The 22,090-nt window shown below is 37.5% G+C and overlaps 1 protein-coding gene and 1 long non-coding RNA gene across 3 annotated transcripts in view; one reads left to right on the plus strand and one right to left on the minus strand.

Moving 5' to 3' along the window:
* LOC111741665 overlaps positions 1–22,090 on the plus strand; it is a 180,101-nt gene that overhangs the window by 19,258 nt on the left and 138,753 nt on the right. The gene's annotated exons all lie outside the window — the stretch shown is intronic.
* ADGRG2 (adhesion G protein-coupled receptor G2) overlaps positions 1–22,090 on the minus strand; it is a 97,791-nt gene that overhangs the window by 14,660 nt on the left and 61,041 nt on the right. Inside the window, exons 7-23 of the mRNA XM_011363009.2 lie at positions 20,555–20,593; positions 18,630–18,671; positions 16,316–16,369; positions 13,251–13,306; positions 12,007–12,062; positions 9,521–9,560; positions 9,043–9,074; positions 7,706–7,800; positions 7,108–7,174; positions 6,246–6,625; positions 4,070–4,241; positions 3,728–3,884; positions 2,705–2,848; positions 1,961–2,083; positions 1,318–1,363; positions 1,090–1,193; positions 182–303 (exon numbers count right to left, since the gene is read on the minus strand). Coding sequence (XP_011361311.1) covers positions 182–303; positions 1,090–1,193; positions 1,318–1,363; positions 1,961–2,083; positions 2,705–2,848; positions 3,728–3,884; positions 4,070–4,241; positions 6,246–6,625; positions 7,108–7,174; positions 7,706–7,800; positions 9,043–9,074; positions 9,521–9,560; positions 12,007–12,062; positions 13,251–13,306; positions 16,316–16,369; positions 18,630–18,671; positions 20,555–20,593 — 1,729 coding nt within the window. The remainder of the gene's footprint in view (positions 1–181; positions 304–1,089; positions 1,194–1,317; positions 1,364–1,960; positions 2,084–2,704; positions 2,849–3,727; positions 3,885–4,069; positions 4,242–6,245; positions 6,626–7,107; positions 7,175–7,705; positions 7,801–9,042; positions 9,075–9,520; positions 9,561–12,006; positions 12,063–13,250; positions 13,307–16,315; positions 16,370–18,629; positions 18,672–20,554; positions 20,594–22,090) is intronic.

Below are 22,090 nucleotides of genomic sequence, written 5' to 3' on the forward strand. Positions count from 1 at the left end.
GGACAGACTAGTGGAAGGAAGCAACTATATAAACCAAAAAGTCCCATGAAGTTTTACATATAGGTGGCCCCACTAAATGGGTGTACAGGACAAGGTAGGTCGAGGAGCTCAATTAATACATTTTGGCAATGGAGTTGAGCACTGCATTTTAAAATCCAAGTTTCCAGTTGTGGATACTCACTCAAAGGCTATGTAGGTTATGAGAGTAACTGACAGAAAAATTGACGAAAGCCCACAGCCAATATATGTGATAAACGTCAGCGCCATCATCTGAGCCGGTGGCAAGGATGTTCGAGATAGGTCCTAGAAAATAAAATATTGTTTTCAAGACCAAATATTTTTAAATAAATAAAAGAGACATGCTTTACATTGATTGAATGTTCTAAGTGCCCATCCATAGTTTGTTCGACAAACTTACAAGGTGGGCACAATTATTACCATCAAGTAAAAATAATGAAACTGAGGCCCAGAGAAGTTAAATAATTTGGTCAAGGTCACAGAGCTACAAAGTAGAGGAACCAGGATCCAAATTCAGATCTGGCTGACTCCAAAGCCCACATACTTAATCAGTGTATTACGGTGCACTAGAGAAGAACTGGGCTGGGAGCCTAAAGTCTTGAATTTGGCTTCTGGCTCATATATTTCTTAGTTTTGTGACTATGGAAGATTACCTAACAAATGAACCTTAATTATGACTTCATTAAAATGACAACAACAATGCTCCATTCTACTTATTTTGTAGGACTATTGGGGTGATTAAATAATTATGTCAACGTGTTATAAAAAAATTTAAAACACATTGCAAACTAAACAATTTTTATTACCCATTTTAATCTGAATTCCCCTGTCCTCCTACCTATTTAAATGAGAAAAAATTAAATGTAAAAATAGAATAGGAAGAAATACTTCCATGTTCAAGTATTATCCTTCAAGTGCATTTGGTTGTTAGAAGAGTAATGTCATTGGTTTATAACTTTGCTACAATGTCATATCTGCTGATCTATCAAAGTCACCCATCAGATATCATGGTATCATGCCAAACTACCCCTCAGACCCATAATCTAAGGACAGGTAGTGTGGGGATATTACCAGTAGGACACCAAAGCTTGTAAGGTGGCTGCAGGTACAGATGGTTTCATTCTGCCTCCTGTCTTTGACGGAGCAGCCATCGGATGACCAGCCTCCTCTGCCACCTGTAGGTATTAGGAAGAGTATCTGTCCTATCAGCAAGGCCACAGCACCAATGACTGCCCTTCCTCTTCACTCTCCGCCTTCCTACCCACTCAAGACTTTGAAAAAGGTGTGACTGGAACCTACCGTTTCTGCTCAAGTCCCAAAATACACATCTCACTGTTAAGTCATCCTGCAGTAGAAAGACATTACAAATAATTACTGAACTGAAAAACTGAAAAGCAATTGGAAAAAAACTGATATTTTTTGTTTCAGAATCTCATCCTGGTCTCTAGAAGCAAGTGAGTCTCATATAGGTCAGCATGTCTTTTTTTTTTTTGGTCAGCGTGTCTTCAACTCAGCAATCATGCATAGGATTCGCCTTGAGGCCTTATTAAAATGCACATTCTGATTCTGGGTCTGGGGTGGGGCCTAAAAGTCTGCAGACCCCACTTTGAGTAGCAAGATCATAGGTGATGCTCAATGTGAATTGAACTGAGGGATAATTTCTCCTTGGAGGGAAGAATCAGACTTGCAGCCACAGATCTAAATGCACTGAAATTTGGCAGTTGATAAGAGCTTGATTTTGTACTGCTCCTTCTTAGAAATTAGGTGGTCAGTTATTAGACGTGCTAAAACCCAATGGAATGACTATGTGATTCTAGTCTTACACACTGCCCTAACCAAGTTTAAAGTTCTGCTGGATCTCCGTTTTTCAGACCAAGTCTTATAGGCATAGTTTGCACAAGGTGTTTCTGGTCAGTGAACAGACCAAACAGGCCTCTCCCACCTGGCTCTGGTCGATATGCTTTAATGTAACTGTCACGTTTCTTGTCAAGTTCTTGACAGTCAGGTTCGCAACACTCGACGATATGACGTAGCTGATTAGAGAGAGGTTCTCCAAGGCAGGGTCCTAGCACACCAGAGAATCAATAAGATAGCAAGGGAAAATGAAATGTTATCAGAGAGTTTTCGAGCTGGGAGGGACCCTAAGGACTGTTTAGTCCACATTGTTTATTTTACAACCTAGGTGTCAGAAATTGGGAGTCAGGGAGTAAAGTGACTTTCCCAAGGATGATAATTAGAAGCTGCACTTGTTCCACTATCCAGTGCTCTAAATACCAAGTTAAATTTCTTGGATTGATACAACAGGACCTTCATGAATCTTAAAAGGAACATCACATTAAGCCATTTAAGCCGTGTGTCCTTGAGCAAGTTACTTAACCTCTCTGTGCCTCCATGTCCTCATCTGTAAAATGAGGATAATAGTTTAATAGTCCCTTCCTCACAGAGTTGTTGAGAGGAAAAGTTAACATTTCTAAGTGCTTAGGATAGCACTTGGCAATTGGTAAATGTGTCAGTTATTGTTATATATCATCACCAGCATCATTAGGTCCTGTTTAAAAATAAACTGCACCTTTTCCACAATTCATTCGACTTATAGCAGGCTTAAGAATATGTGAGGATTAAAATAAATAAAACTCCTCCACTCCCAAATAAAACTTAAACCAAAAGCAATTAGTGGCAACTTTACCTGAAACAGGGTAGGTGTTTCAAAAAAGTTGAACTGAACCCTGGAAGCTAGCTCTACATCATTAGCTGGTAAATTACTCATCAGCGATGAAGGCAGAGTAATAACACCAATACTATTTTCAGGAGCCTCAGTTTCCAGAGAAACCTGAAAATCAAGTAAAAGACAATAAAAATGTCAGGGGCTAGTATAATGAGGGGTTGGAAAACACAACTAATTAAGATGGAGGATTGCGTAGGGGCATTTATCTGTTATCTTGATATATAATCAGTTCTTGTTCCTTTGCTGCAAAATTAGAGGGGTTATATAATAGAGAGATGAGGCCTTGGAGCAGGTAAGAAAACTTAAAGATACAGAGAAATAGAAAGTGCAGGATATTTTATATCAATTATATCTTGATAAAGTTGAGGAAAAGAAAAGAAAGTGCAGGATAACTGCTGACCCCAGGGAGACCACAGCAGCAGTACACCAACGTGGTGACCTGTTAGGCAAAGTCTTCATAGAACCACATGCACTAACTTGTAAAGGAAAGACTATGAAAATTAAGTTAAAAAGCAAGACTTGCTTTTACTTGTTTCCAGCCTCCGATTCCTCTAATAGGCGGATAGAAAACACTCGGAGCAGGATTAATATTCAGCACCACTATTCTTACCAGTGTAGTCATAACACTTGCTTAAATGTTGGAATGGGTTGATAAGTAGCTGATGTCCCTGGTCTCTCCAAACTACCTAGAACCCTCTTCTGGACACTTCCTTCATCTCACCGCCCCCCACCCACCCAAACTTCCACAACCCAGCTGCTAAAGGGTTAACACTGGGCACAACAAGGACCTCTGAGATCCTGCTCCAGCGAAGACCAATGTCCTTTTTTTTTTTTTTTTTGATCTTATGGTGCCTCATTGTTCTAGATGTTAAATATTTTGAATATCACCCCTGACTATAAGCAGTAATTGCCTCAATGATGAAGTACATGAAGACTACAATCATATACAAGAAAAGGCTGTTTCCACAATATTTTAAGATGTACCTGGAGATTTTCAGGGTCTTGGGCAGCAAAGGTAGTTGTGTCGAAATTACTGGCATTCACTCTGCTCACGGCCAGAGCCAAAGAAGGGGAGGTTAGACTTATGATCTTGGTTGAAAAATTCACTTGTAAGCCAATGTCTTCCACTACTTTTAGCAATCTATAAAGATAAGTAAGTGGCAGTTCAGATTCAGCACTCCCACTTTGTTTTCCCCTTTCTAGCAGAATACAGATTAGCAATTTAACAAGTCATTATGAACCTTGTAGTGGGAGAAAAATACTTTGTTATAATTAATCAAGTGAGAAGCATCGTTATCATTAGAGGGTCAGTTTGCTAAGTCATACCTTTGGGCCAGCGGGGCCAGCAAGGCCGGTGGGGAATGAAGGAGTTTGCTGACTTGGCTTATCATTTCTCTTGCAAGGTTAGGCTCCAAGCTGCCTAAGGACAGAACTTTCTCCATCTGAGACACTTGGTTCTCAAGATCAGAAACACTGATGCTGCTGGTGTGAACAATTTCTATAACAGAGAATCAAAATCACTTTATGAACACACAATAGAAAAATCACTAATAAAGAAACATACATAGACTCTGTGACCTAGAAAACCCGTTCTTAGGTATTTGCCCCAGGGAAATGAAAACATGTCTTAGGAAGGCTTGTTCATGAATATTTATAGCGGCCTTTTTCATGATAGTCCCAAACTGGAAACGACTCAAATGTGCATCAACTAGAGGATGGATAAACAAACTGTGGTCCATCCATACAGTAGACTGTATTATTCAGTAATAAAAAAAAAAAGCTACTGATACATGCAACAACATAAATGGAGCTCCAGTTTTCCAATGTATTATGTTAAGTGAAAAAAGCCAGACTCAAAGACTATATACTGTATGATTCTCTTCATATAGCATTCTAGAAAAACCAGAGGTACAACATAGGGAAACAAATCAGATCAGTGGTGGTCAGGGGCTGGGCATAGTGGGTAGGTGGTTGACTACAAAGGGACATGAGGGAAGTACGGGGGTAGCGGAAATGTTAATTTTAGCACCTAAATCCTATAATTTTGCATATTCCTTTCTAATCTTTATCCATGTGTTATAGCATACTGTTACAAACATGGTGTACAAACTAATTTTTGTTATTTTCACTTCACTCAAGGCTTGAAAAATGCCCCCAAGTGTCTGTCTAGCTGTTCTTATGCATGGCTATTTAACAGTCATTGTGTTACGTGAGTCATTGTGAGACTGTCGTACTTCAACATTCCACCTTAATGTGGAACCATTAAGTTATATCTACTTTTTAGCCACCAGGTAATACATCAACACATCTTTTATGCATATGTTACTTTGCTTCTATTGTCTCATTGCCTGAAACCCAAGTCCCAGGAGTAGAAGCACAGATGCAGGAGGCCACCTTCCTGACCTTTCTATATATCGTGTTAGGTCGATTCTAAGGGTCAATGGGGATAGCTTCGGAAAAGTGGGCATTCTAGGCCCAGGCTAATGAACTTCAGTTGTACTTTATTCTTCTTTAGCCATGAAACCTTCTCTTGACTAGAGCCCCAATGATTTTATAATTTGGCCTAAAATGTTCACATTTATTAAAAAGTTAACTAAGAGAGAACAATGCACATTTGAAGAAATATCAAGTCATTTGGCAGAAGTTCTAAATCTCTGGGGAGATATGGTGGCACTGTGGTGGGGGAGGCGGGAACTACAACCTGAGCTTCAATCTCATGTCACCAAGAATTCGGCTTTGCCTTACACCACTGAAATCCTAGAGGAAGACCCACTTCTTACTCACTGAAGTGAAACTCTGGAGGGAGTATCTAGAATTCTTTCTGCTTCCTTCCATCTTCCCTTTATTCTTTACTCCTAAACCTACTTCGTGTCCGGTGAGCCCTTTGCAGTTTCATGGCATTCTCACGTATGCCGTTGTTCTCAACCTCGTACTGTTAGTGTGATTGTTCCCACCCTTGAGTAGAGCGGGCTGAGTCAGGAGGAGCTAAATGGCTTATCCCAGCTCACACTGCCTGTGAGGGCCCATGCAGACTCACGCCTGGGACTTCTGAATGTTTCCCCTCTCCTCGCGGCTCCCCTGGCTCAGCCTCAGCTCTGTCACTCTGAGACTGATTTTCAAGAACATCGATTTTTTTCTTTTGTCTTCTGTCTAAATAGAGTTTAACAGCTCAAAAGTTTTCTTTTCAGAATGTTGAAAACAGTGACCCAAAACCTTTTGTAGGAGAAAGAAACCTATAAAATAACTCATCTTGATAAAACAAGATCTGTGTTTGCCTCAGAGCTGTTTCTCTACTCTTGGTCAAAGCAACTACACTCAGCCATATCTACGTTCTGTGTATGCCAGAAGGAAGAAAGCTCTCAAAATCAAGCATCTATCATAAAAAGAAAAACTCAACATGATCTTATTACAGATATCTTGATTTGACAGGCTGGCAGCTAGCTACATTTCAGGTAGCTAGAATTATAACAAACATAGAAGCAGCTTAGTGCCTCATATTTACCTGTCTTGTCAGGAGGTGTGCTGGTTGTGATGACAGCCAAAGGGGCAGACGTGGTGGGAGAGGGAAGTGGGGATTTCACAGGTGGCAGGGTGCGGGAAAGATGAGTTTGGGGCATAGAGGAAGAGAGAATTCCAGACTGAGTGAATATATCAATGGTACGGCTAGAAGTTATGGGAGCTGAAGGCTGGAGAGAAGGAAGGTGAGTCACCCCTGTTGGGCTCTGGGTTACAGGTGGATGATCAAGAGGCTCAGCAAAAGAGAAGGCGCTGGAGACTCGGGAAATAACTGTGGCCTGAGGAGCAACTGGGATGGAATTGCCAGAAGAAAATGGTGGGCCACGTGGATGACCAGGAAGACACGTAACTGGATCCTGCAGGTCACTACAGGAAAGAATCAGAGAGGTGCATGTGAGATACAAATGAACTACAGAGCAGTGACTCTCCTCCTCTGGCAACCATTCAACACCACCCAGAAGCCCTGGCTGTACCCCAGACCAATGACATCGTAATCTCTGAGGGTGGGAGTTGGGCATTGGTGTTTTTAAAGCTCCCCAGATGATTCTAACATGCAGCCAGGGCTGAGAACCACTGCTCTAAGGTCTAGACCCCGGCTGCTCAAAGTGGAGTCCATGAACCAGCAGCACTGCCTTTACCTGGGAGCCTGTTAGAAATTCAGACTCTCAGGCCCTGCCCAGACCTCCTGGATCAGAATCTGCATTTTAACCAGATCCTCAATGACTGATATTTGAGAAGATCTGAAATTGAAAGCCCTTATTTCACTGTCAAAATTCCAAAACTCCTTAGCCAACATAGTGAATAAATGACCTTTTTTTAGGAAAAAGGTCAGTGTATTTGCTACATACCACTGCAGTTTTTTTAACTCTTCTGGGGAGGAAGGGCAGGGTGTTCTGACAGAACAGCAGCACTGTTCTGGAGGAGACAAAAGGAAAGAAGAAAATGCATGGTCAAGAATAAGGCAAGGTATAGGCTCAGATCCATCAAGTATTACAGTTCATGCACTGACTGCATTTTAAAGAGCATTCATCTAAAACGTGATAAATTGGATGGCATTATATCGACAATTACATTCACAAAGTAGGTGCTCAAAAATATTGAGTAAATAACTTTGGGCGGGGTTTATATGCACACAATATCAGTTGCTCCTTAGCAACTCCTAAGAGGAATTCAGAAGTAAACAGATCCCAGCAGCAAGCAATCAAATATTCCAAATAGAGCTCTTCTTCTCAACAGGGTTTTTGATGTTTTCAAATATACTGAAATTTTATTAAGAAAGCAGGAAAAATCACCTTTTAGAGCTCCCTAAAAACTGCCTAAGGACAAAAGAGTCAAAACAGAAAGCTGTAACATAACATAAATTTATTAATTATATTTTCAATTTTAAAAAGAACACATCAAAGCCATGTGAAAATGATCACAGCAATAAAGATAAAGACAACTTACCCATTGGGCGAATCTTTACTCTTTTCAAAGCCACCATTACAGCACATATGTTCATAGTCTTATTCAATTTTATTGTGAGTGTACAGTTTAATGTGCTATAAAGAGAAATATTTACAAGAGTGTTACTAAATTGGAAACCTACCTACATATTTGTGATTGTTTTTTCAAATTTAAGAGTGAGGGAAGGGGACAGTGACACTTAACTTGCAATGTCACCCTGATAAGCTTGTAAACACCCACCTACCATGGTCTGAACTTTACCCCAAAGACTTTATAGGACAAATTTATAGAGGTTTACATTCACGGAGCTGTAAGCCAGGGACCCTCTGACCACACACAGCTGATGATTCATTTTGCCTGCCCGCGTAATCAACAGGCCGGGCTGAAACTTGGCTGCAAAGACAGGAATATCTTAGCTGGCTACTTGCATGATGTCTATAGGCATTTGAGTTTCCATCATAGGAGCCCTTTCAAACACCAGCCTAGATGAATATCAGAGTCTCAAATCTAAAATCTCTCTGGTGATTCAACCTAGATTATCAGATAACTAGAAATTTAAGACATTCTTTCTGTTTCTTTCTACTTTAGTCTTGGTTTAGATGAAAATAATGTTAATGTTGTAAAGAACAAAAAGAAGTAAGTGAAATGAACTAAATACATATAGTGGATAGGAATTTAATCTTCAGTTTCATGGATGACTTGCCATTATTTGCACCAATGAATCGTTTGATGAGTAGAAACTGTCAATTTCTAGGACTTTTATTCTCACAGGATGCTGAAGGTTCAAGTAGTGAGATTATTGCTCTATTAACTGTTGGTTTATGCAGCCAGGACAGCCAGTGGACACTATTTAAAATGATACTCTGTGCAACCTTAAATAATTGTTGGGCAATTTCTGATTCGCCCCTTGCCTTGTATACACTTTTTAATTTCTTTTCTCTTTCTTTCTAGTCTTTTCCTTCCCTCTCCTCCTTCTCCCAAGCTCCATATTGTATTCCTTCATCTCCGACTGTCCTTTACCCTGACAGGACTACTGTGTGCCATTTCTTGCTCATATTGGTAGCCCTCGGGGCTAAGGACACTGATGACCTTTAGCCTCATAGAACCAGGGGCCAGTGGCCTGACACCACCCACCCATCTGTGCTTTATAAAGAAATGAGAAGATGCTTATGACGGAGTGAGGAGTGGAAGAACAAAAATACATATATTCTAAATGTCATTAATAGGTATTTATTTTAGAGGAATACCTTTGAATTTGCAACCTAAGACTCCTCAATACTTTATTTCTTATGAGTAGAGAAATAATGATATTTGTAAAAGTATTAAAAATAACTGACCTTTGATCCTTATCACATGCCACAAAATAAGTCTGAAACAAACAAACAAAAATATGTTACTTTGACAGTTGAACATCTCAGATAAGACAACCCAGGACTAATCACAGCATCACTAAATCTTAGAATCACAAGAACCCCTAGGGATCATCCAATTCATATTTCTACCAGATTTCTGACATATGATAAAAGCTATTCAGGCTATACAGGCTCTGCTTAGATACCACTAGTGTCAGGGAGCTCATTCTCCTGGAGCCCTCATTTTAAGAAACTTTTGGTTTTACATGAAGAAAAATACATCTAGTAATATCCATCCATTGTACCTAGTTTTGATTTTTGGAGTAATGGAACTAGTCCATTCATTCTTTTACATGACAAGTTGGGGGGAATTTCAATACATATCTCCCCAGGAATGTAGAACTCCATGCTTTCCCCCAAATAACAATAATTATAAACAAGGTACAGGGTATAGTATGATTACCTCACTTAGGGTTTGCAGGGTTTTGTTGAGCTCTGATTGTCTGTTAATACAATGAGAGAAAATGACATGAAGGAGACCACTGGTGATGTTAAATTCAAAACAAGAGTTTTAGCAAATACATTAAACATACGGTATTTATTGCTTACAGTGTTCACTTTGAAGTAACACCGGGTATAATAAGAGATTTCTATGTGAGAAAAGTAAATTATTTATATGACAAGGGAAACTAACCAGACAGAAGCTGTGTTGGTTCTAGCCAACAGCAAGATAGAAATTATGGTTAAATTATTTTGTTTTCATTAGGCTACTGCAACCCCCAGGTAGCTTCTGGCAGAGGGCCAGAGGAAAAGCTGGCTGGCCAGAGGCAGAATTTCTGAGAGGACTCAGCCACTCACCCTGGAGGCTCTGGGCCTCTGTTTTCCTCTCCAACCGACCCAGTCTACCCTTTAGCACTCTCCAGCCCCATCTTCCCCTCCTCACGCCTCCTCTTTGGACTTTCTCTCATTCGTCTCCTCTGAGTGCACTCCAACAACACTTAGTTCTTCAATGTGGCAGAGCTTCACATGAGGTTAGGATGAAAAATCTATTTTAAAAAGTCACTCTAAGGCAGTGGTTCTCAACTTGGGGTGACTCTGCCCCTCCCTGGCACAGCTGGCAATATCTGGAGAGATTTTTGATTGTTACGATTGGGGGTGGGGTGCTACTGGCATCTAGTGGGTAGAGGCCAGGGATCTGTTACAATGCACAGGACAGTTCCACATAACAAAGAACTGTCAGGCCCAAAACGTCAGTAGTGCTGAGGTTGAGAAACCATGTTCCAAGTTAATGGGCAGTAGTTAGTTGTAGGTGGCTCCAGGGAAGGTCTGGAGGGAAGAAGAGAAGGATAGTGGCAATAATAGTTTTTTGAGCTAGCAGGAGCTGCTGCTCTATAACTGTGCTCAGAGGCCACCTTCTTTCTGGGGGTTTTCCTGGCTCCTCCAGTTGGGTCTGACCTGCTCTATATTCAGATACTTAGAACATCCTTTGGTACCCTGTGCATGTCACCTTCATTATAGGGATTATACTGTATTATCATTTGTCCTCATCCTGTGTCTTTCCTACCAGACTCTAGACTCCCCATTCTTAAAACGGCCTCATGCTGAAACCACCTGGGGAGCATTATAAAATACCGATACCTGCATCTCAGACCCCAAATACTGATTTAATTGGTATGGTGTGGGCCTGGGCATCAGGGTTTTTAAAGCTCCCTGGATGATTTTAATATGCCGCCAGGGTCGAGAACCACTGCTCTTACACCAAGCTTTCCATCTCAGAAAGTTGGGTTTGTCCCCACTTGTACCTCCAAGGCCCAGCACATAGTAGGTGTTCAATAAATGCTTGTAGCTTTAAATGAACTCATCTATATTTTAAGTGTAGTAATTAAGATGAATTACTTTCAAGTATGCTAAGTTGTGTTCTATTTATAAATTTGTAAGTTTAAAAGACTGTTTCTTATCACTATTATTACCCCTCTGAAGTTTAAAATCCTTCTAGGACATCAATATCTCCTGCTTTTTATTTCACATATATACTTGGAATAGTTAGAAAAGCTAGATTTTCATTAGGAGGTCAAAAAATAGGCATAAAGGACATGAACACCACCTCCACCAAGCCCAATTCTCACTGCTTTAACTTTTTGCCACTATACACTCAGTAGAGCCCTAGGGATGTTTGATATCCATCCGGTGAAATCATGATGTTCTTCTTCACCTAGGCATTGCTGAATCAGCAGCAGCAGCTAGGTCAAAATGCTAATTGAAAGGATGACCCTTAAGAACAGCTTTGTTTTGTTTTGTTTTGACCTAGGAAAGGTTTTTCTCTTCAATGTCATAACAGATACTACCCAAAGCTTTTAGATTTGGTTCAAAAGTGTACAAAACCCTCATTTGTGAATAAACGAATTTTGTCTCTGATGTTGCTTCCCAGCCACAAGTGCAAAGCCATGAAGTTTCCCCTCCCAGGGACAGCCAGACTAAGACTGTCTCCTGGCCTAGGCCAAGCTGCTAGCCACCATTTTGGCCTATTGCCTAGGTGGGGGCATCTATTTGTAATGTAGTTCTCATTGTCTGCGCTTGTCCTTATAAGCTGAGGTCTACTTAACAGAAACCTCTCTCTGACTTTTGAATCACTGATGTCTCATGACACATGAACAAGTGGTATACATGGAATCTTAACCTTGAACTCTTCTTTCAACCTTGCTGGCTACCAAATCATATTACAACTCAAATACCAATTCAAATGGAGTCTTATGTAATTTCAAAGCAAAGAGAAGAGCCTCACAGGGATACTAGCTGATGACAGGTGACTATGGTAATAGTTTACAAAGAACTCAAGAACAAATTCTCTATAACCTTTGGGTCTGTCTCTTTCCTATTCTTAGTTTCCAAAAGAAAGACAGCTAAACAAGTTGACATCTTAAGTTTTAAATCAAACAGTAGATTACTCACTTTAATTCACTTTGATACAGGACTCCAGTTAAGGTAACATTGGCCATATTTTGATTCTGTTAGAAGCACAAAATCATTAAGAATACAACAAATATTGTTTAGTTTTTACACTCTCTAACAAGAAGTTGTTCTTCAGTTTTGTTGGCCACCCAAAGAACTACACCCTAAAGATTTTGCATACTAACTGTATGGAATACTATCTAGCAAACGATCAAATCTTTATTGACTGAGCTAGTTTTTGTTTTTATGTCTTCTTTTTAAAATTTTGAGAATCAGCAAGTATGATGTGGTAATTTCCGCCTTTTGTTATTCCATTCTGTCTTTTATTACTCCTGCAGAAGAACACTATTAAAGTTCTCTACATGAAAAGTCCCAGGTTTAAATAAAAGATCCTAATGCGAAAAGGGAAACTTGGTAGCAGCCAGCGCTACATTCAAGAACCTGGCACATAGTAGGTACTCAGGAAATAGTCACTGAACAAACCACATTCAGCTGGGATCCTCTGAACCAATCTAGGTTATGGAAGGCTTATACTACTATATCCTAATCCCCCATAGGGTGAACAGGATCACATTCAGAAGACTACTCGTAGATTCAGTATTATATTTCTTGTTGATAGGAGTTTCTAATATAATTTTAAAATTTGACTGATAATAGAATTCCATCATATAAATGTTCTTATTCAGCAGCAAAGCTAGTGAAAACTAAAATATAATTATTAACAGAATACCATGATTGTTTTTATATTAGTTTCAGGTGTACAGCATAGTGTATATAAATTATATAATTTATGAAGTAATCCCCCAATTACTCTAGTTCCCACCTGGCACCATACATAGCCATTATAATATTACTGACTACATTCTCTATGCTGTACTTAACATCCCCATGACTATTTTGTAACTATCAATTAACATTTCTTAATCCCTTCACCTTTTCACCCAGTCCCCAACCCCTCTCCCAAGTAGCAATCACCAGTTTGTTCTCTGTATCTACGAATCTGTTTTTGTTTTATTTTGTTCCTTAGATTCCACATATAAGTGAAATCGTATGGCAGAATACCATAATTATTATGAAGTCGAGCCCTCTTAACAAAGCTAGGGATTCAACGACATACTTTACTTAAATTTGGTCATAAAAGCAGATGTGCCAAATATCATAAATAACTTGAACCTTAAGAAAATCTTTACATACACGTGAACTCATTTTTTAAGATTACAATAAGAAAATTTTTTAAAACCTACCTGGGTAACATTGCTTTCTTCATCATATTGAAACATTATCTCACCTCTAAAAAATGCTAAAAATAAATTTTCAAAAAGAAATGAGGCTTGCATTCTTAGAGCTTGAGGATTAATACAACACAGAAAAAGATTACCAAATTACTTTATAAACAAATTGTCATCAAATTCTGTTGTTATTCACGTTTACTGTTTTTTCTATCAGAAAGCTATTCAATATAATTTTCAGAAAATATGAACTATAAATTTTGTATAGGAATGCAGAAAGAGAACATTTGTCCCTTGTCAAGAAATTTTATCCCTACATGCTTCTCTCAGAACTTGGTTTCCCCTAACGATGCTAACTAGGGGAACTGTGGCTCTAAAGTTAACATTTAAAAAAATATTTTATTTAAAGTTGTTATATCCAAAAAAAAAAAAAGTTGATATAGCTGTAGTTACATAGATAAGGGAGGGCGAGAAAAGCGTTTCTCAGTTTAGCAGCCTTCTGCAAGTTTATTCATTTTCTTACTGGTGTTTTTGTTTCTCTCTTTTTGAAAATTTAGCTACCAAATACACTATTGTTCCCAGGAACAAAGTTGAGATTTTGCTTTGAAACTTGGATAGGGTGCAGGGCAAACCCTTTCGTCAGTTGAACAACTCATTGTGACTTTGATCCCAGAAATGCCAGAAAACCCTGTTCTTAAAATGCTCACTTTGGGAAATACTGAAGTCAATTTCAGTCAAACTGTTTCCTGCAGGGTGTACTTGGAGGGGCTTTGACTCTCATCTGGAAACAAATAAAATAGAGACCTCCCCTAACAGAAGTACATTACGTGCACTTCATAACCTAAAGACGAAACACTGGTTCTTGAGCAGAAGGGCAAGGATGTCATATAGAGCAGGGGTCAGCCAACTTTTTTTGTGAATTATCAGGTCAATCTTTGAGGTTTTGTGGGTCATACATATGGTTTCTGTTGAAATTTCTCTGTGGTTGTAGCGCAAAAGTAGCCAAAGACAATATGTAAATGAACAGGCCTGGCTGTGTTCCAATAAAACTTTATTTACAAAAATAGGTAGCTAACTATATTTGGACTATAGGCAGCGGTTTTCTGACTCCTGAGCTAGAGAGTTTTGAAGGCCTCCTCATCTCATCTTCTTTTATTGCATTCCAAAGTACAACTGATTCCCATAGCCTGGTTCTCAATAGTTCACTTCCACTTAAAATGGCCAACAAAGCCATTAGACCAGAGATTAATATGATTTATCTATTCCAGCGACTTTTCTACTGAGAACTCAAACTTCTGCATTTTTATACTGAAATTTCAATGAATATAGTATATAATTATTAAAAGTAAAGATACTTGATATATGCATAGAGTTACTTATCCATTTTTAAAAAAATATCCATGTGTATGTGTGCGCATGTGCCAACACCCACAATTTCTTTCCCTCACTTCTCCTCCAAGTTCATCCTTCAGTCTTGTTGAGGGCATGTTGAGTTTCATAAATGTGCTGGGAGCACAGTGGTAGCCACCAGCTTTGACCTTCAGCCTAACTCTGCCTGATCAGCTACCAATTTCTTCACTAGCCTCCATTTTCCTTAATGAACCCAGATTGGAACCTGCAAGAAGTGAAGGTTTCTAGTTGCTGGCAGGGTATTGTGGAATTTATGGTGCCAAAAGAGTTGGTCCCCCGATGAGGTTGTTTTTAACAGACACTAAAACAAATGGTCAATTCAGTCACTTAATTAGGGAAAACATTACTCCAACCAGCTTTCTGGAATCTGTTATTCAAGATGACCATTTTTTTTTTGACTAAATGTTCAATTTTCAAACAGTTATCAAACATCACGTAGACACAACACTAAAGTAGACATTAGTCATCAGCCCAAACATAGATGAAGCACAAAAATAAAGAAATTATGGAGAATTCAGTAAAAGAAGGGTAAGAGACAAGGGAGGGAAGAAGGAGAGAAGAGTTACACAATATACGAAAGTGAAATGTATCCAACAAGGTTTTTTTTTTCTTTAATCAAAGCCAGCTAATATTTTCCTGCTATATTCTACCAGCATACTATCAGCAGAAAGTTCATGTAAGCAAATCTCATACGCACACAAATAGAAAGTTTGTGGAACATTCTTTTAACAAAGTTTTCTTGTTTTCTAAACTATCCAACCTTAACTTATTTTACTTGAAATTGTTTCCTATGATTTTTAAATAAATTATTAAAGCAATAAAGGGAACAGAATAAAAGGAAAACATTCTTCTAATAATTGTTTCTTTTTATATCAGTGGAGTCATGCTAAGATTTAATATTATAAAACGTTTTGTTACCTTCCTCTTCTCTCTTCCCATGATCCAATTCTGACATGCCACACTATATTTTTCTCTTTTTCACATCTGCTTTCATTGGTTTTAACAAGGAAAGGAGCCCAGAGAGCCAAACCAAGATGAAGAAAGTGGTTGTTTCATTACTTCTGGCCCATGGCAGAAGGGAAAATATTCCCATTTCAAAAACAGCACGTTCTCAAGAGATTTCCATCTCAATTTTTAAAAATAGTGGGCAATCTTAGCTAGAGATGGCAAAACACTATGGGCACTACTGGAATTAGCATCCAATTAAACCAGGTGTATGTGAGATTTTCAACATTCTAGTAGAGTGGTTTATTTTATTTTTAGCAAAAGACAACATCCTGTTTCTAAGCAATAATACTTAAGGTCCTATGGAAAAGTTTGAGGAATTTATATATAAGAAGTGGCTTTCAATAATTAAGTTCATTATTAATTATGTCCATGAATCAACTCTAAGGGTATTAGATACAGATTTAAAGCTGTGGTGAAAAATATTTGGTGTAGAGCTTCATGTTCTCATATTAAGGAAGTTAATCTATCATCTTACTAGGCAAGGGGAAGATAATTTCAGCCAGATCTAAATTGCTTTTGTTTTCATTCGGGACTCGTAGTAGCCAGGTGGTATGAAGAGACAGTTCAGAGGCACACATCACATACTCATCAGGAGAAAAACAACCATTTTTTCTCTGTGGAGCTAATTTATCTGGTAACATATAATATGCACAAGAACTAACCTGAGTCATTGCAAATAGATGACAAATTGCAGATATTTCTCTGAGGTTTGACTCCTGCAAAGAAAACACAATCCAACCAATTAAGCATGTCAATACCTTCACTTATATACTACATTGTCAAGAGAATTCATAAAATTAGGTATCAAATGTGGAACAAAAATATAAGTTGATATAATTGGCTGGATGAATTCCACAAAGACTGAAGGAATGAGCATTTTCATTTCTTAATTGATCAGCTATGGAACTTGATTCTTCACTATTCTTTAGTATGTCAGTGTTTGATCCTCTACTCCTCCCTAAAATTTCTCTATCCTATTCCCAATTAACCCCTCTCTTGTCCAATATAAATAGAAAAATATGAATACAAATTGAGCATAGAGGCTTTAAATGAACTAGCCCTTACTCATAAATTCTCCTTTCTTTCTGGGTAGGTGGGTGCATTAGCAATCTAATGCTCCTTATGCGAATGTATTATGAAATAGCAGTGTCATGATATTTCACATGGGCAAAAATTACAAAATTCAAAAAATATTTTCTGAGCACCTACCATATTCTACAGGCTTTGGGAGGTTCAGATACAGACCCTGCCCTCAACGAGCTTACAATCTAATGAGTGATACTGGCCAGTAAATAAAAAGTTATAGTGAGGGCAAAATAGAGTGATGGCTAAGACAACAAACCACATAGGCATACACAGGAGGCAGAGATGATGGGAGATGAAATAAACCACATTAGAACAAAAAACTTCATACATATTAACCTGAGAAACACTTTCACCTTTGGTGAAGGGAGAAGTACATCTCTTCTTTGATTTGAAAAGAGCTCAAGGTTTACTCCTCTAAGAATCTTTCCTTCATTAATTTTATCCTTTTGGCAGAGTGTAAGAAATCTATAGTAAATGTGAGGGGCAAATGCCGATAATGTACCAAGCAAACTGCCAAAGGGAAGAGGTTATTATATTAAGGAATATATTGGTTTCCTTGTTATGTCTGGTTTGGTCAGAATTATGTATGCAAGGCCTGATGGCTATTTTATTTCCATTGTACTTTATGACTGCTTAATTCTTTCCTAAGAGAACTAGTTTGGACACAAACTAAAATTATAATTTGAATTAGAGCGTGTGACATGATTTCTGCCAGAATGATTTAGTTGACACTTGGTACATAGACATCATGGTTCAGCTAAAAGTTTTGATTCTGCAAGCAAACTGAATTTAGATGCCAAAAGTTGCCTGACTTATAGATTCCTATATTGTTCCACAGCAATGTTACCCACATCAAAAGAGAAAATTTTCATTTTAAATATACTTGCTTATGGATATAACTCACTAGAAATATACACTATGAAATTATAAGATATATAGATGGTGGGTAGTAATGCTTTAAATATTTTTTACAACCATTGATCTATTGCTTACTAGGCTTTTCATTCTATCACATCTCACCTTTAAAGTTTAGTGGCACCTTTGTTTCTAGTAATGTGTATCTTTTGCTGCTCATTCATACTGAGAATTTTTCTTTCCTATTGCTAGGGCTGTTATCTGTAATTTCCTCCAAGTACATGGCCATAGGTTGTCCTTTAAGTCATGAGTGAGAAAACTTTGCCTGTAAAGGGTCAAATAGTAAATATTTTAGGCTTTGTGGGCCACATAATCTCCATCACAACTATTCAGCTCTACTGTTCATTGTAGAAGAAAGGTAGCCATAGACAATATGTAAAAAAAAAAGGGGGGGGGGCATGGCAGTTTTCCAATAAAACTTTATTTACAAAAAAAGTGGTGGGCCATACTTAGCCCGTAGACCATAGTCAACCTCTGTTTTAAATCAACCAGAAACCTTTGTTAAGCACATCATGTATCCCTAATGCTGCACTAGGTACTTAAAAGTACATCCTTTTTTTTTTTATTTAAAAAGAGTTTGAGGTTCACTCCTTTAAGGATCTTTCCTTCATAAACTGCATCCCATTGACTATCATTAGCCCTTCTGTCTCCCATGCCTCTTAACCATGTCAGAAACACTGTGTAATCATTGCCTTTATCTGCAGATATGTTCATGTCAATTATCTGTTTGTTTGCCTTGTCTCACCCATAAACTAGAAGATTATTGAGGGTGGGCATTATGTCTAATCATTACTAATATAGTCCCAAACACTTAGTTCAACTTCAGATACCCAGTACATAAATATCTATTCATTAAGAACAGATTTCATTTTTTAAAGGTAGAAAAAAAGAGAAAGAAAACATTAACACCAGCCATTTGTTTAATTTTACTTTAGTTATAAAAAAGAAAGTCTTGATATTGATAATAAGTCATACCTGATGCATTGAAGGTTTTTACTATAGTGATTTTAGTTTTTTCTGCAAAGAAGCAATTTAAATATTAGAGCAGAATTGTTGCTTGTTTTTAAAAAACAATTTGCCATGAGTACTATTTTAGTGAAGTGCTAAGAAAATCATACTGTTGGCACCTTTAAGACACTTGATCATCTCAGCAGCGGAATGAATGAGAATTGCATACACGGATCATATAGCATTGGCATAGGATGGGTCTGGGATCTGGATTCCCATATTTACCCAGTTAGATCACACCCATTACAAACCCTCATTGCTTGTGTAATTCTGCAGTTTCCATGTGCTGCTGCTAGACAAATTAATGTGGACTTACACTTCAGATATGTAGAATTAAGTCACTATCAGGACCTTCAGGTGATAGGTTGTAAAGAGCAGGTGATTCAGATAAAAATTAATGGAAACAGTAAGCACAGGATCTAAAATATTGCTACTATACAATCAAGAAAGTGTCCTGCTATTTTCTCTGAGTTAATATTATCCCCCTTGTATTGATAGATAAAATTATTCTCAGAGAGGTTGAGACTAAGGACTATTCAAAGTCAATGACTCACAGGTAAATATTAAAACTCTGAAGAAGCAAACCTTAGAAATATCTTCCCAACACATTTTGGGGACAGAGTCCATGGTTCATTTCCCAGATAATGGAGAACCAGGTTCACAAATCCTTTCTGTAAGGATGGCCAGTTAGAAGAGGCTGTGTTCAGGCCACAGATTTGCAAAGAAGCTCTGTCTCCTAGGGTGAGTGGCAAATTCTGAAGAAAACACAAAGCTCAGATCTTGAAGAAGTACTTAAGAATGATAACATTATACTGTTTCGGAAACCTCATTTGTGTACGTGTTATTGATGAGTTTCTGTTTCAATGTGTGACTGACCCATGGGCAATGAATGATTCGAGGTAATTTTAGAGGTTGATAGCATTTGCATTATCATTAAGAATCCTCTAAATACATTACTTGCCCTGATGCTTTCATTTCCAGAGCAAACAATACATTACTGTGAAATGAGCTTCTGGTTCTAGTAACAAAAGTGCTTTTGGGGAAAAATGTTCAACCTCACTAATAATCAAGAATGCAAAATAGAACCTAAGGAATTGAGAGAAAGATTTCATAATATATAGACTCAGCTCTCAGCAAAGGTACAGCGACACAGACATTCTCATCCATGTTGGCAGGAATGTTGCTGAATATAATAATTTCTAGAAGGTAACTGAGCAGTAGGTATCAAGAGTCTTAAAATAGCATAATGCTGACTCATTAAGTTCAATCCTAGGAATGCAGCCTATGGAAATCAGGGATGATGAATGCAAAGATGTTGGCACAAGGATATTTATTGAAACAATTTCTATTAAAAAAGTAGAAACAATTTTTATGGTTAACATATAATACGTTATAGAATATTATCAAGTCATTAATAGTAAGGGACACTGGAAAATACAACTTAATATTGAAGTCAAAAGAGAAAGATATAACAATCTAGATAAACTATGACTATTTTGTAAATATATATACAGTGTATATGTATATATGATCCTGAATGGAAATATGCCAAATTATTAACATTAATAGTCTTAGGAAAGTAACATTTGAGATGAACTCTATATTCTTTTTTATTTTCTATGTTCTCCATTTTTTTATGAGCTAAGATATATTACTATTATAATAAAAAAAATGTTACTTTGAATGGAGTGCTCTGGCCATAGCAGTTTAGAAGTTCAGGAGTGTGGTGACACCAGAATTATAGTTCAATGTCAAAGTAAAACAAGTAATAAATCAACAGTTGAAGGCATAGGAAATGGGCAAGGAGAAAACCTTTATTAACCTAAAAGACAACACAAATGCGAAACTCAAGGAGCCACAAGCTATTGTATTTAGAAATAACTTGACATTACCTGTCTTGTCTAAAGTAGATAATACACTCAAAGTAGCATCTGGAATAAAATAACAAAAATTAGCCTAACCATTGCAATGATTAACAAACACATGCATCTTTCTAGGTTCCTTAAACATCTCATTTTCCCCCAAATCCTGGAAAAGTTAGAAAGTTTTGTAAAAGCCAGTCGATACTACCAAATGTATTTGCTGCCCACCCCCTCACCACACTATCCATTCTCCAACCCCAGGGACAATTTCTAAGCAAGTATTCATTCATTCAAAATGTGTTTCTTGAACAAAAGTTATGTGTCTAAAACATAGCAATGCTCCTATAATTATTAGATTTAAATAAACTTATTTATTTAGTTTAATATTTTGTCTCTTTTTCTCTATTATAATGAAAGTCCCTAAGGGATATGATTTTTCCACAGTTAATACTAACTTTAATATATAGCCCTGTAGATACTTAATATGTTTTTACCTAACAGTACACTCTTATAAAAGTAATTGTAATTTAAATTTGGAGTTCTTGAACATTATATTTAACTGACTTTTAGAAAAATCTCATTTTTATTTTGTTTCACTGAGAATCAAATTTAAAATCTATTGGTATTTCTTTTAATGAAAATCATTCTAGAATTTATTGTTCTGGATGAAACTCTAAGGGGGGGAATGGCATGTATTACATTATCATACGTTTTTTAAAAACCCACATGAAATGGGACCTAAAATTTACTGCCAAAGCTATTTTGAAGATGTTCTTTCACTATAAAAAGTCATTGCACATAAAAATGATAATGCCTGGGTCTTTCTTTCTATTGGACCAAAATTGAATTTAAACCAGTTTTGATCAGTGTGAGCTGCATCTATGATTGTTTAGCTCCTTAACCACCAACCACATGGTGAGATTTTATTTTAACTAAGGGACTGTGAAAAGTGTTGGGTTTTGACTGCAATAAGATGTAAGTCTGTCTGTCCACAGAGGGGAGGGAACAGAATGTGCTGCCCTGCCCACCACCCTTGAATATAACCCAGTTCTTTGCCCTTTTTTCCAGCATGATGAAGAAGCCAGTTTTTTTCATTTCACACTATTTTAAAATTGATAAAATCATCTGTAAAAAGGCTGTCTTTGAACACTCTGTACCTCTGAATCCATGCTGAATCATACCGAAGTTACTGGATGTGCTTTTCACATTTAAACAATCTGTCATATAAAACGTGTTGGCATTGTGTTGGTGAGCAAGTAAAATAGGGTACTCAAAATGCGATTGATATTTCTTTTCTTTTACAAAACAGTTGAAGTATTGGATTTCATTAACCAATGTCACCATAAAAAAATAAATTAATTAATTTTAAAAAATAAAAATAATAAAAAAAATCCCATAGAAAAAGAACAAAGTTGTGAAGATCACCGGACTTAGGACTTGCCCACGTTCCTGCACACTTGACCTTCCCCACCTCCAGGGCTGAGAGTCTTGGGGTTTGTTTGTTTGTTTTCTTTTTGGTTATTTGAATATGGAAACTTTCAGCACAATTCATTATACTTATATTCA

Source organism: Pteropus vampyrus, unplaced genomic scaffold (genome assembly GCF_000151845.1).
Source record: "Pteropus vampyrus isolate Shadow unplaced genomic scaffold, Pvam_2.0 Scaffold81, whole genome shotgun sequence".
NCBI classification, from domain to species: Eukaryota; Metazoa; Chordata; class Mammalia; order Chiroptera; family Pteropodidae; genus Pteropus; species Pteropus vampyrus.